Raw genomic sequence first — 14,741 nt, forward strand, 5'->3', positions numbered from 1 at the left:
TTGTGGATAGTCCTAATATCTTGGGGTAGAGCATTCCAGAGGATTGGCGCAGCAAGGGAGAAGTCTTGGAGTCAGGAGTGGGAGATACGGATTAGTGCAGATTATTCGTAAGTCGTTTGCAGAGCGCAGCGATCGGCTAGGCCGATAGACAGAAATGAGGGAGGAGATGTAATGGGGTGCCAGTGAACTTGATGTGTTCCCATGCGGTCAGCGGGAGCGTCAAAACAACGCATCTGCATACATCCGCATGTCCTGCGTACCCAATGTTAAAGATAGGTACACAGGACGCATGCGGAAGTAGGCAGGGCTTAACGGAGGACGTACGCAGCCCTCCGCAAAGCCCCCGAACGCTAATGTGAACTTAGCCTAAGCAGTATAGTTTGCCAAATAAGCAGGGACCTGATCAAATTCGCTTATCTCTAACTATTAACACCTGGATGCATAACAAAACTTTTATGCAACTTCACCTGCCAGGTGGATATCAAAGTCCGCTTGTAACATCTGAACATATTCCATAGACTGCTAAATAGCTTGGTGTCATCTGCAAATATAGAAACAACACTACTCATTCATTTTTTTATCATTAATAAATAAATTAACAAATGCACCATTTATAGGCCAAGACCCTTCAGAAATGCAGTCATCCATCACAACTCTCTGCGATCTATGAGCCAGTTTTTGAGCCAATTACAAACATTAATCTCAGAGTACGGTAGTCTGCTCTCCTAATCTACATGTCACACACTGGTTGTGGAATACCCGCCAGTGCTGAGGGGTGCTCGATACCGGGTCTGGTACTTAAAGGGATGTGTCATGCCGGCGGTGACCCGGTCCGTGGCCTTGGGCACCCAAGTAAAAGGGACGGTCTTTAAAGGGGTTTGTGAAATAATAAAAGTTTGTGACGCCACCTGTGGTACTCGGTCAGGGTTGACCGACGCTGCTTAAAGGGGTCCTCTGGAGTGTTATGGCAGTAGGGATGGTACGGCTTCCCACATGTGAAGCTGGGTCCCCAGGGTTGGCAAGGATGATATGGTGCCATAAAATAAATGGAGGACACAGGGTTGCAGTCTCTTTACCTGGTTTACTGATGGTAGACAGCCACAGTCCAGGGTACCAGCAATGGGTGTAGGTGAGGTTCGGCCGGCCTGGAAGCCATTGCAGATCCCTTTCCCAGGTGAGGTTCGTAAGCCTTCTGTCTCGCGCTTTTAGGCCGGGATAACACTAGCGAGTTTTACGGACGTATGAGCGCATAAACTACGTCCGTAAAATACGCATTACACACGGCCCAATGATTCTCTATGGCCCAGCTCCTATCTGCTGTATATTACGCATCCGTAATATACGGTCTTGTACGGCCGTAGAAAATCGCAGCATGCTGCGTTTGTCACCGTATTGCGCAAAAAAATCGCCAATGAAAGTCTATGGGGGCGAGAAAAATACGGATTCCACACGGACCAGCAGTGTGACTTGCGAGAAATACGCAGCGCTGTTAGTGAAAAGCCAGTAATTCAATTGCCGGCTTTTCATTTCTCCTTCACAAACCCGACATGATATGAGACATGGTTTACATACAGTAAACCATCTCATATCCCTTTTTTTTTTTGCATTTGGGCGCTGTAGCTTGTAAAATAAAGGGTTAAATGGCGGAAAAAATTGGTGTGGGCTCCCACGCAATTTTCTCCGCCAGAGTGGTAAAGCCAGTGACTGAGGGCAGATATTAATAGCCAGGAGAGGGTCCATGGTTATTGGCCCCCCCTGGCTAAGAACATCTGCCCCCAGCCACCCCAGAAAAGGCACATCTGGAAGATGCGCCTATTCTGGCACTTGGCCACTCTCTTCCCACTCCCGTGTAGCGGTGGGATATGGGGTAATGAAGGGTTAATGTCACCTTGCTATTGTAAGGTGACATTAAGCCAGGTTAATAATAGAGAGGCGTCAATTATGACACCTATCCATTATTAATCCAATTGTATGAAAGGGTTAAAAAAACACACACATATTATTAAAAAGTATTTTAATGAAATAAACACACAGGTTGTTTTAATATTTTATTGCTCTCTCAATCCACCTGAAGACCCTCGCTCTGAAAAATAATAAACCAGCAATATACATACCTTCCGATGATCTGTCACGTCCCACGAAGTAAATCCATCTGAAGGGGTTAAATCATTTTACAGCTAGGAGCTGTGCTAATGCACTCGCTCGTGCCTGTAAACCCCCGGGTACTGAAAGGAAAGCTGGGTGATCTGTGGTTACCTTGAGTTGCGGTGAGGCGCCCTCTGCTGGATGTCCTCATGAACTGGAGCCTTGGAAAAGTTCCCACGCTCGAGTTCATATGAGGACATCCAGCAGAGGGCGCCTCACCGCAACTCAAGGTAACTACAGATCACCCAGCTTTCCTTTCAGTACCCGGAGTTTACAGGTACGAGCGAGTGCATTAGCACAGCTCCTGGCTGTAAAATGATTTAACCCCTTCAGATGGATTTACATCGTGGGACATAATGACTGAAGGTATGGAATATTGTTGTTTGTTTTTTTAACTTTATTTCAGGACGATAGTCTTCAGATGGATGAAAAGTCTAAGAAAATATTACAACAACATGTCTTTATTTCATTAAAATACTTTGTAATCATGTGTGTTTTTTTTAACCCTTTCATACAATTGGATTAATAATGGATAGGTTTCATAATTGACGCCTTTCCATTATTAATCTGGCTTAATGTCACCTTACAATAGCAAGGTGACAGTAACCCTTCATTACCCCATATCTCACCGCTACACGGGAGTGGGAAGAGAGTGGCCAAGTGCCAGAATAGGCGCATCTTACAGATTTGCTTTTCTGGGGTGGCTGGGGGCAGATGTTTGTAGCCGGGGGGGCCAATAACCATGGACCCTCTCTAGGCTATTAATATCTGCCCTCAGTCACTGGCTTTACCACTCTGGCGCAGAAAATTGCGCGGGAGCCCACGCCAATTTTTCCCGCCATTTAACCCTTTATTTTGCAAGCTACAGCACCCAAATTTTGCACATACACACTACTAACATAAGTAGTGTGGAATATGCAAAAAAAAGGGATATGAGATGGTTTACTGTATGTCAACCTTGTCTCATATCCTGTCAGGTTTGGGAAGGGAAGGAGAAATGAAAAGCCGGCAATTACCGGCTTTTCACACATATCGCGCTGAATTAAATATAAATACAGAATATATACATATGTGTCTCAATGAGAGATATATATATATATATATATATATATATATATATATATATATATATATATATATATATATATATATATATATATATATATATATATATATATATATACAGTTAGGTCCATATATATTTGGACAGAGACGACATTTTTCTAATTTTGGTTATAGACATTTCCACAATGAATTTTAAACAAAACAATTCAGATGCAGTTGAAGTTCAGACTTTCAGCTTTCATTTGAGGGTATCCACATTAAAATTGGATGAAGGGTTTAGGAGTTTCAGCTCCTTAACATGTGCCACCCTGTTTTTAAAGGGACCAAAAGTAATTGGACAATTGACTCCAAGGCTATTTCATGGACAGGTGTGGGCAATCCCTTCGTTATGTCATTCTAAATTAAGCAGATAAAAGGCCTGGAGTTGATTTGAGGTGTGGTGCTTGCATTTGGAAGGTTTTGCTGTGAAGTAAACATTCGGTCAAAGGAGCGCTCCATGCAGGTGAAACAAGCCATCCTTAAGCTGCGAAAACAGAAAAAAACCATCCGAGAAATTGCTACAATATTAGGGGTGGCAAAATCAACAGTTTGGTACATCCTGAGAAAGAAAGAAAGCACTGGTTAACTCATTAATGCAAAAAGACCTGAGCGCCCACGTAAGACAACAGTGGGGGATGATCGCAGAATAATCTCCATGGTGAAGAGAAACTTCTTCACAACAGCTAACCAAGTGAACAACACTATCCAGGAGGTAGGCGTATCAATATCCAAATCTATCATAAAGAGAAAACTGCATGAAAGTAAATGCAGAAGGTTCACTGCATGGTGCAAGCCACTCATAAGCATCAAGAATAAAATGGCTAGACTGGACTTTGCTAAAAAAACATCTAAAAAAGCCAGCACAGTTCTGGAAGAACATTCTTTGGACAGATGAAACCAAGGTCAATCTCTACCAGAATGATGGAAAGAGAAAAGTATGGCGAAGGCGTGGTACAGCTCATGATCCAAAGGATACCACATCATCTGTAAAACATGGCGGAGGCAGTGTGATGGCTTGGGCATGCATGGCTGCCAGTGGCACTGGGTCACTAGTGTTTATTGATGATGTGACACAGGACAGAAGCAGCCGAATGAATTCTGAGGTATTCAGAGCCATACTGTGTGCTCAGATCCAGCCAAATGCAGCAAAACTGATTGGTCGTCATTTCATACTACAGATGGACAATGACCCAAAACATAAAGCCAAAGCAACCCAGGAGTTTATTAAAGCAAAAAAGTGGAATATTCTTGAATGGCCAAGTCAGTCACCTGATCTCAACCCTATTGAGCATGTATTTCACTTGTTAAAGACTAAACTTCAGACAGAAAGGCCCACAAACAAACATCAACTGAAAACCACCGCAGTGAAGGCCTGGCAGAGCATCAAAAAGGAGGAAACACAGCGTCTGGTGATGTCCATGAGTTCAAGACTTCGGGCAGTCATTGCCAACAAAGGGTTTTCAACCAAGTACTAGGAATGAACATTTTATTTAAAATTATTTAATCTGTCCAATTACTTTTGGTCCCTTTAAAAACAGGGAGGCACATATTAAGGAGCTGAAACTCCTAAACCCTTCATCCAATTTTAATGTGGATACCCTCAAATGAAAGCTGAAAGTCTGAAGTTCAACTGCATCTGAATTGTTTTGTTTAAAATTCATTGTGGTAATATTTATAACCAAAATTAGAAAAATGTTGTCTGTGTCCAAATATATATGGACCTAACTGTGTGTATGTATATATATATACACATATATAGCTTGAAAAAGGCTCAGTGTGAGCCGAAACGTCGCACAGAGATGTGGGCTGAATAAATCCTGCTTTTTTCACCTTGAGAAGTGTCTGGAGTGCTGCCTTCCTTTGCTTTTCTTGTATAGATTTTGGGTAGAGAAGTGGACGACTCAACCCAGGAGGCTTGGCACCCATTGGTGAGCAATTGTGCTGTTCCAATTTTACCCTATATATATATATACGGTGTATGTGTATATATATATATATATATATATATATATATATATATATATATATATATATATATATATATATATATATATATATATATATATATACACAGTTAGGTCCATATATATTTGGACAGATGGACAGAGACAACATTATTCTAATTTTGGTTACAGACATTACCACAATGAATATTAAACAAAACAATTCAGATGCAGTTGAAGTTCAGACTTTCAGCTTTCATTTGAGTGTATCCACATTAAAATCGGATGAAGGGTTTAGGAGTTTCAACTCCTTAACATGTGCCACCCTGTTTTTAAAGGGACCAAAAGTAATTGGACAATTGACTCCAATGCTATTTCATGGGCAGGTGTGGGCAATCCCTTCGTTATGTCATTCTCAATTAAGCAGATAAAGGGCCTGGAGTTGATTTGAGGTGTGGTGTTTGCATTTGGAAGGTTTTGCTGTGAAGTAAACATGCGGTCAAAGGAGCTCTCCTTGCAGGTGAATCAAGCCATCCTTAAGCTGCGAAAACAGAAAAAACCCATCCGAGAAATTGCTACAATATTAAGAGTGGCAAAATCTACAGTTTGGTACATCCTGAGAAAGAAAGAAAGCACTGGTGAACTCTTCAATGCAAAAAGACCTGGGCGCCCACGGAAGACAACAGTGGTGGATGATCGCAGAATAATCTCCATGGTGAAGAGAAACCTCTTCACAACAGCCAACCAAGTGAACAACACCCTCCAGGAGGTAGGCGTATCAATATCCAAATCTACCATAAAGAGAAGACTGCATGAAAGTAAATACAGAGGGTTCACTGCACGGTGCAAGCCACTCATAAGCATCAAGAATAAAAAGGCTAGACTGAACTTTGCTAAAAAACATCTAAAAAAGCCAGCACAGTTCTGGAAGAACATTCTTTGGACAGATGAAACTAAGATCAACCTCTACCAGAATGATGGAAAGAGAAAAGTATGGCAAAGGCGTGGTACAGCTCATGACCCAAAGCATACCACATCATCTGTAATACACGGCGGAGGCAGTGTGGTGGCTTGGGCATGCATGGCTGCCAGTGGCACTGGGTCACTAGTGTTTATTGATGATGTGACACAGGACAGAAGCAGCCGAATGAATTCTGAGGTATTCAGAGCCATACTGTGTGCTCAGATCCAGCCAAATGCAGCCAAACTGATTGGTCGTCGTTTCATACTACAGATGGACAATGACCCAAAACATAAAGCCAAAGCAACCCAGGAGTTTATTAAATCAAAGAAGTGGAATATTCTTGAATGGCCAAGTCAGTCACCTGATCTCAACCCAATTGAGCATGCATTTCACTTGTTAAAGACTAAACTTCAGACAGAAAGGCCCACAATCAAACAGCAGCTGAAAATCACCGCAGTGAAGGCCTGGCAGAGCATCAAAAAGGAGGAAACACAGCGTCTGGTGATGTCCATGAGTTCAAGACTTCAGGCAGTCATTGCCAACAGAGGGTTTTCAACCAAGTACTAGAAATGAACATTTTATTTAAAATTATTGAATCTGTCCAATTACTTTTGGTCCCTTTAAAAACATGGTGGCACATGTTAAGGAGTTGAAACTCCTAAACTCTTCATCCAGTTTTAATGTGGATACCCTCAAATGAAAGCTGAAAGTCTGAACTTCAACTGCATCTGAATTGTTTTGTTTAAAATTCATTGTGGTAATGTTTATAACTAAAATTGGAAAAATGTTGTCTCTGTCCAAATATATATGGACCTAACTGTGTGTGTGTGTGTGTGTGTGTGTGTATGTATGTATGTATGTATATATATATATATATATATATATATATATATATATATATATATATATATATATATATATATATATTATTATATGCTGTATATATGTTTTAACGAACATTTGAGGACATAAATCCATTAGATGTCGGTTTTGCAAGCCTGCGAGAAAATATCGCAGTACGGATGCCATACGGATTACATACGGAGGATGCCATGCGCAAAATACGCTGACACACCCTGCCTACTGATGACATGCGGATAACTATTTTGGGGACTTTTCTGCGTATTACGGCCGTAAAAAACGGACCGTATTTACATACGCTGAGTGTGAGGCCGGCCTTAAGCGAGTTCCTTGCTGCCTGTGGCTTTTGTCAAGGTCCTTTCTCTCCTTGCCTGGGGACAGTACCTGCATGGTAGGCGTCTCTATCACGACTCGGGCTCTGTGTGTTGCTGTACCTTCAGGTTGAGGTGTGAACAGTCAACATAAAATCTACGGTTCTGCTGTGGGACATAAAGTACTACACAGCCCCGGGCTCCCGGTGCCCGGTTCCTGCGCTTTGGCTTGGAAGGAGCGCAACCGCAGCTCCTTTGTTCTCCTGTGCTTCTCCCTTCAAGCACTTGCTATCAATGCAACCAGTCTGCTTCTCTCCTCTTTCCTGGAGCTGCAGCACACGTGGCTGCATGGCCCCAGTTCTGCTCACACTCTTCTCTACTTCACTGTCTCCTCTCAGCTCCCTCTCCTCTGGTCTCTCTGAACAAACTGCCTAACTCCTCCTCCAAGCCAGAATATATATCTCTGGGTGAAGCACCCCTGAAACCGGGCTCAGAGCTCCCCCTTCTGGCCTGGGATCAGAATGTGTTGCATGTAGGTGTACTACCAGATAAAGGGATCTTCCTTGCTTCCAGGCATGACATCACCCTCCCCGAAAGGAAGGCAACATCACTGTAACAACCGGTTACCTGGGGTGTTACAGTTGCACACCCTTTCATTTATAATAATCTCTGGAGGCAGATCTCAGGGAGATCAGTGTCTGGCCCATAGATCTTAGCAGCTCATTTACATGTAAGTAAAATGTGGATTTCTCTGGAATAAAACATCGGATTGCAGATAGCAAAGTATCATTTTATTGAACTTTCTATGACATGCGTGCCCATATAAAAGGCATAGGAGGGTTGATCCTATTGACAGATTCCCTTTACTAAGTTTTTTTTCTCAAGCATACAGTTGTCTTGGATGTTTTTTAAATAATTCAGGCAATTCTCCATAGACATCCAGTTATGTTTATAGAGAATTCTCTATAGGCAGTCAAGCCTATCCTCACTATCAGACACTCTAATGAACACCCATTAGTCTGCTAGGTATGTCCATCCAGGGTAAGACTGCCCGTGGCGCAGTGAGTCCATACCCACCAGCGTTACGAAGGGTATGCGTACCCCTTGTGATGCAGTGACCCCTGTTATAGCTAGGGGGCGCTGTATGTGCTCTTCGGGATGTGAGTCTCCCGCAGGGCATTGGGGTACCGGGTCCGGTTGTAAGGGGGATGCCACGGTGGCTGTGACCCGGTCTGTGGCCCTGGGCCTCATCGTTAAAGGGGAAAATGTTCAAATCTTGTTGTGACGCCACCTGTGGAGTTCGGTCAGTAGTAGGACCGACGCTGCATTGAAGGGGGACCCTGGGGGATGTTGCAGCAGCACAGATGTCACACACTTCCCACAGGTGAAGCGGGGTCCCCAGGGGTCCTATGGTGTAGGGCGTGGATGGTATAGCCGGTAAATAAATTGAGGAGACAAGTTGCATGTCTTTACCTGGTTTACTGCAGATGGTAGACCACAGTCCAGGGCACCGGCAACCGGTACATTAGGAGTCCAGGCAGTCCAGAGACAAGTGGAATCCCCTTGGCAAGTCAGGTTGGGGGCCTTCCATTCTGCGCTTGCTGTAACTGAGGTCCCTGCTGCCACTGTGTTCCCAGCAAAGTCTTAATTCATTCCCCTGTCCTTGGACAGGTACCTGTATGGTAGTCAGCTTGAGCCTTGCTTACTGAGGTCCTTTCATGGAGACTCCAGGCTTCAAGTTGCTGCTGTACCACAGGTGCAAATGGGCAATGTCCATGTAATCCTATACCCTCCGGTTCTGCTCTGTCTCTAAAAGTTCCACAAAAGTCTCGGACTCCCGGTACTCGGATTCTTTGCGCACTGACTCCCTGGAGGCCTACTCGTGGCCTCCTGGAGTCCTGTATCTCCTCTCTGCTCCCTTCCTGTCTGTCCTCGCTCACAGACTTTCTGTACAGACTGAGCTGACTCCTCCTCCAAACCAGGATCTTTATTCATAAAAGTTGCCCTAAAACAGGGTTTTGAGCTCCCCCTCCTGGCCTGGATTTGGAAGGTGTTGTGTGTGTGTGTGTGTGTGTGTGTATATGTGTGTGTGTGTGATAACCAGCCAAAGGGAATCTCCCTTGTCTCCAGGCATAGCACTACCCTCCCCGAGTGGAAGGCAGCACTACTGTGGTACTCGAACTCCTAGGGTGCCACAAATGCGCATGGAGGCGTATCTGCGATTATGATGGTGAAACAGTGACAGGCAGGATTGTAAATGGCCGGAATGTGTCACACAGGGAGTCTGCACTGTAAGCCTGAAGTAATGTTGTTCTGGGACCTGTAGTCCCACAAGTATTTGTGTTTACAAAAGGGAGGCTTGCAGGGTTAGTCGGATAGCTGGGGGGTCTGGTTAACCACACACACCACCCATCGATGGGAGTGGTTGCAACTACATAATGTGACCAGAGTTTGGTCACATGGACTCTGTAGTGGAGAGTGTTTGGATCTGTATGATCCGTGTGCAAGGTCCTGGAAGTCTATGTGTTAGGAGTGATATCTTCCTAAATAGCACAAGGTGGGGCTTTGGCACTGAATATACTTGTGTGTTGGGAGATCCTGGGAGTAGGATCGGATCCCTGAATAGTGCACTGAAAGGTCTATTATGTGTTGGGAGATCCTGGAAGTAGGATCGGATCCTTGAAAGAGGTCTGTGTGTAGGACGTCCCAGGTGGGGATGGACGTCCTGAAGAGCGCACGTAAAGGCCGAATGTATGCAGAGTCTGCAACGGCACTGTATTGGGGGAGCTACAGCCTCTCTGATGATCTGAACTTTTAGGTGGCCTGGTGAGCAAAGCATTGTCCGGGATGGTGATCCCAGTTCGGCAGCTTTCCTGGGAGAGAGAGATCTGACCAGGAGTCAGTGGATGAAGCAGGAGCTCCCATAAGGTACCTCCACAGACTGTTGGTGCTTATTGTGTTCCATGAACTAATGAACTGTGCGGCATCCCATGGCAACTGGACGAAGTAAGGTCCAGCATGGTTAGTGTCTGTGAGTTAAAGCCGTATACAGGTAGTCCTCGACTTACGACGTTCTTACGCGGCGTCGGAAACCGAATTTCGATGCAAGTCAGACCATACGTTCATACAGTACTGTACCATAACAGTACAGTACTGCAAACACTTAGCCTATCCAAACACCTATCCTAACACAGTACCCTAAATAATTAGGGTGTTATGGCGGGCAGGTGACTCGTTTTCCTCGTGTAACCGGGTACAGTGTACAGTACTGGACTCTATTCTTCTGCCGCTGCACGTAGTTGCACGTAGTTCGACTTACGACGCAAAACCGTGTAAGTCGGAATGAGGCGTCGTATAAAGCGTCGTAACCACGAAACGATGTAACTCGAGACCGTTGTAACCCGAGGACTAACTGTACTATAAAGTGCTATGGACTATGTGTTAAGCTTATGATCTATAACATGGCCTCAAGTGGTTTATGCCATGTAAATAAACCAAATAGACTGTTTTGATGTGAAAAACCGTGCCTGTGTATGTTTCTCCCGTTGCCAAGCGATTGTCCCCCAACACACTCAGTAAGCGCTGTCTTAGACCCTGTACTTCATTGTGAGGTCCTCAGCTGCCCATGCACCAGCTGTACAAATACAGTGCTCCGGTGGCCGCCAGGCATTAGCGGCAGCAGAATCTTCTGTACCTGTACTGAAAGCTGTCCGCTCCTGTGCCAGAAAGGCACCGACAAGACTCTTCTATTCTGATTACTGTGGAACATGATGTCCGCTATCATCCAGGGGTTGCACTTCTGATCCATGAACACCAAGAGGCCATAAGCCCAATGCCCGGTTAAGCAATAGGGGCTTCATGATTACTTAACATTGTATCCAATACTGTAGGGAATTTTGGAGATTAGGCCTTACGGTTGGCAACCCTTTCAGGTATAAGTATCGCATTCCAAAATATAAATCATTATTCGCACACATCCAGCAGTTTGTTTATGGTTTATGCATTTGCTACTTTTTCAGACATAAAGGCAAAATATTAGACATGATGATTTTGGACTTTTTATGTATCGGTAATTCAATCTAAAATTCTCTATTACAGATTGGTTTTACCATGCACCTTTGAAACAAACTGAAAAGACAAGCAAAGTTGATATTCCTCCCACATCACAAATTCCAGGACTAAGTGACCTTGCAGAACCCCATAATGAGGTAAAATATGAAGGCCGCAAAAAATGGATCAACGGATCGGACTCTGACTATGTCAAATTGGCTAAACAAGGAGGTAGACCAGGTAAGCAGAAACATATTACGAAATGTTTCTTGTAACTCCAGACTAAGGTTTTATGGTCTTTACAGATGTAACAAGGCTGGTTGTATACTGGTGGTCCTCTATCTTTTTCTCTCTCTGTCAACCTCAAATATGAGCCCCCTATGCTGGGTATTGCAGGGCCTAATTACATGAATAGTAGCTGATCTGCAGTGTTCGTATGGAGCTGTGGTGTGTTTCTCCATACACTGCTTACCCCTTGTTGCTATCGGAGCTAGTAACAGCTGATCGGTGAGGATACCGGATAACAGACATCCACCACCATGATACTGACAACCTATCTTAAGGGCATCTAATATCATAGTCATGTAAAACCCCTTTTAGCTGAAGATGGTCTGAAAACCTAGTCTTTAAACACTTTCTAAAAGACCCGTTTATCAAACAGTGGAAGTATTACATTAAACAATCAGCAGACAGCGACTCGCTTTTAATGAATTACTGTAATTTACAAACTAAAAGACACGCCTCAGATGTACCTAGCTTTAGATAACAAAAATAAGAAAAATATGTTATACTAATAAAGACTGCCATGATGCTCTAAGACAGTCAGAAATTAATAGGTTGTTCTCAAAATGACTCTTGAGCGACTTAAGGTACCTTCACACGAAGCGACGCTGCAGCGATAGCGACAACGATGTCGATCGCTGCAGCGTCGCTGTTTGGTCGCTGGAGAGCTGTCACACAGACCGCTCTCCAGCGATCAACTATGCCGAGGTCCCCTGGTAACCAGGGTAAACATCGGGTAACTAAGCGCAGGGCCGCGCTTAGTAACCCGATGTTTACCCTGGTTACCAGCGTAAAATGTAAAAAAAACAAACAGCACATACTTACATTCACGTCCCCCTGCGTCCACTTCCTGACTGACTGAGCGCCGTACAGTGAGAGCAGAGCGGTGACGTCACCGCTGTGCTGCTTTCACTTTCACTTTGCGGCGCTGAGTCAGAGGAGGAAGCAGACTGCAGGGGACGCAATGTGAGTATGTGCTGTTTGTTTTTTTTACATTTTACGCTAGTAACCAGGGTAAACATCGGGTAACTAAGCGCGGCCCTGCGCTTAGTAACCCGATGTTTACCCTGGTTACCAGTGTAAAATATCGCTGGTATCGTTGCTTTTGCTTTCAAACACAACGATACACAGCGATCGGACGACCAAATAAAGTTCTGGACTTTATTCAGCGACCAGCGACATCACAGCAGGATCCTGATCGCTGCTGCGTGTCAAACGAAACGATATCGCTAGCGAGGACGCTGCAACGTCACGGATTGCTAGCGATATCGTTATAATGTCGTTTCGTGTGAAGGTACCTTTAGAGCTATGCCGTCTCCTTTACTTCATCGCTGTTTGTGGGCGGGCACTTCCCTTTGAGTGACACTTCTGGTTAGAAATTCTATCCTGCTACAATGCATTAATGGTCTGTCGGGAATTTGTTCTGAAGTCTGCACTGTTATCCTTATATTTACAAATGCTCAATTCAGCAAAGTGAGAGCTGTGATTATGAGAACAGCCCTGAAAAGGGCCAAAGCAGGCTGTCAGGGAATTGAGTTTCTACAAGATTAAGATCACCCTAGTCAGAAGCTGTGAGGTAGGGGCATGGGGGTAAGCAGCCATCTGCTGTATAGAAATCAGTTGGCTGAAGCAAACTGGTATGTTAGGAGTTAACACCTTTCCTTGACTAACTGCTGCGCAGATGGCCGAGCTCATTGGAAACAATTGGACTTTATGTAAGATTAAAGCTTTCATCACAGGGGAATGAAATCAATTAGAAAAAAAAGAATAATTGCAAACTGGCTTGTCAAGCTGCCTAAGTACACTGTACACAATATATGGCAAGTGAGCATTGTGACCACATGATAATTTCTAAGCATATTTTCCAACTCCATTCTGTATAAACTTGAATGCCTATTGGATGAAGCAGATCAGGTGATGTGTATTTGTGTAATGTGGGAGGGTGTGGTCTAAGGATATCAATACAGAATCAATTATAAAGAATTATTAGGCAGTTTATTTTTCTTGGGCAAAATGGCCCCAAAAAGATTTAACTCATAGGTGTTATATGAGCACACTTGTGTGTTAATAGAGTATCCTTGGCATGTCCGAATACTATCGCCATAGCTGCATGAAGAGGGAGGGCTCTCCCTCTCCCCTCCAATTGGCGCTCCCATGACGTCATTGCGGGGCCCGATGGTTTCCATGGTGACCTGAGGTCCCTAGGTTGCGGCAAGCCCTTAAGACCGTGCGCAGAGCATGGTCTAAGGGTCTTGTGTCAGTGCAGCACTGACAGTTATAAACCATTTTTATAACAGTTATCAGGCACGTGAATGTCCCATAAAGAAATTAAGTAAGGCTATTTTCACACATCAGGTTTTTTCATTCCGGCGCATTACGGCTCTTTTTAGAAAAACCGGAACCAGCGAAAAAAAAAAAACGATCCGTTTTTTCCTCATTGACTTCTATTAGCTTCGGATTGCGCCGCATTGTCCACCGTTTTTTCCTGATCCAGCGAAAATTTCCATTCCGGTGTCTGGAAAAAACGTCTACAGTAAAGTTTTTTGTCTGCGGCGAAAAGGCCGTGCAGCGCCCCAGAGTCCTGGTCGTTGCAGTACTGTGGCTCCGCCGCTAAGGGGGGCTATGGTACGTCTGATGGCACTGAAGGAGTTCATCTGACCAGGTATCACAGACACCAATACATTTCACAGTCTGGCCTCCAGGGGGAGCTAAGGGTTCTATTTATTAGGCCACTCCTCACAGTCTGGTAAAACTGGGGGTAAGGCAGGAAGTTAGACAGAAAGCTGACTGGGTTGGAACCAGGCAACACCTTGTGGCAGAGGGTGTTGTAGGGGAAGATTCAGAGGGGTCCCTGTCAGGGGTGGGATCCTGACAGAGGCCTAGCGAACAGAGAGAACGTTACGGGACCGCGCCTGCACGATATAGCGTCGGTACCCCAAGAAAGGACAAGAAGCGAGGTATATTGTGCTGAGTGAGAAACGAGATCAAGGCAACAAGGAGAATACCAGTAGGAGTCGTGCTGTAAGACGAGGCAACATCCTATTGAGGCGCATAACCGGTGGCCGGAACGCCAAGGAAGTA

General features: G+C 44.5%; 1 protein-coding gene across 1 annotated transcript in view; it reads left to right on the plus strand.

Moving 5' to 3' along the window:
- Nucleotides 1–14,741, plus strand: part of C6H7orf57 (chromosome 6 C7orf57 homolog) — a 181,877-nt gene that overhangs the window by 17,430 nt on the left and 149,706 nt on the right. The window contains 1 exon segment of the mRNA XM_077269404.1: nucleotides 11,427–11,618. Coding sequence (XP_077125519.1) covers nucleotides 11,427–11,618 — 192 coding nt within the window.

Source organism: Ranitomeya variabilis, chromosome 6 (genome assembly GCF_051348905.1).
Source record: "Ranitomeya variabilis isolate aRanVar5 chromosome 6, aRanVar5.hap1, whole genome shotgun sequence".
Taxonomy (NCBI): domain Eukaryota; kingdom Metazoa; phylum Chordata; class Amphibia; order Anura; family Dendrobatidae; genus Ranitomeya; species Ranitomeya variabilis.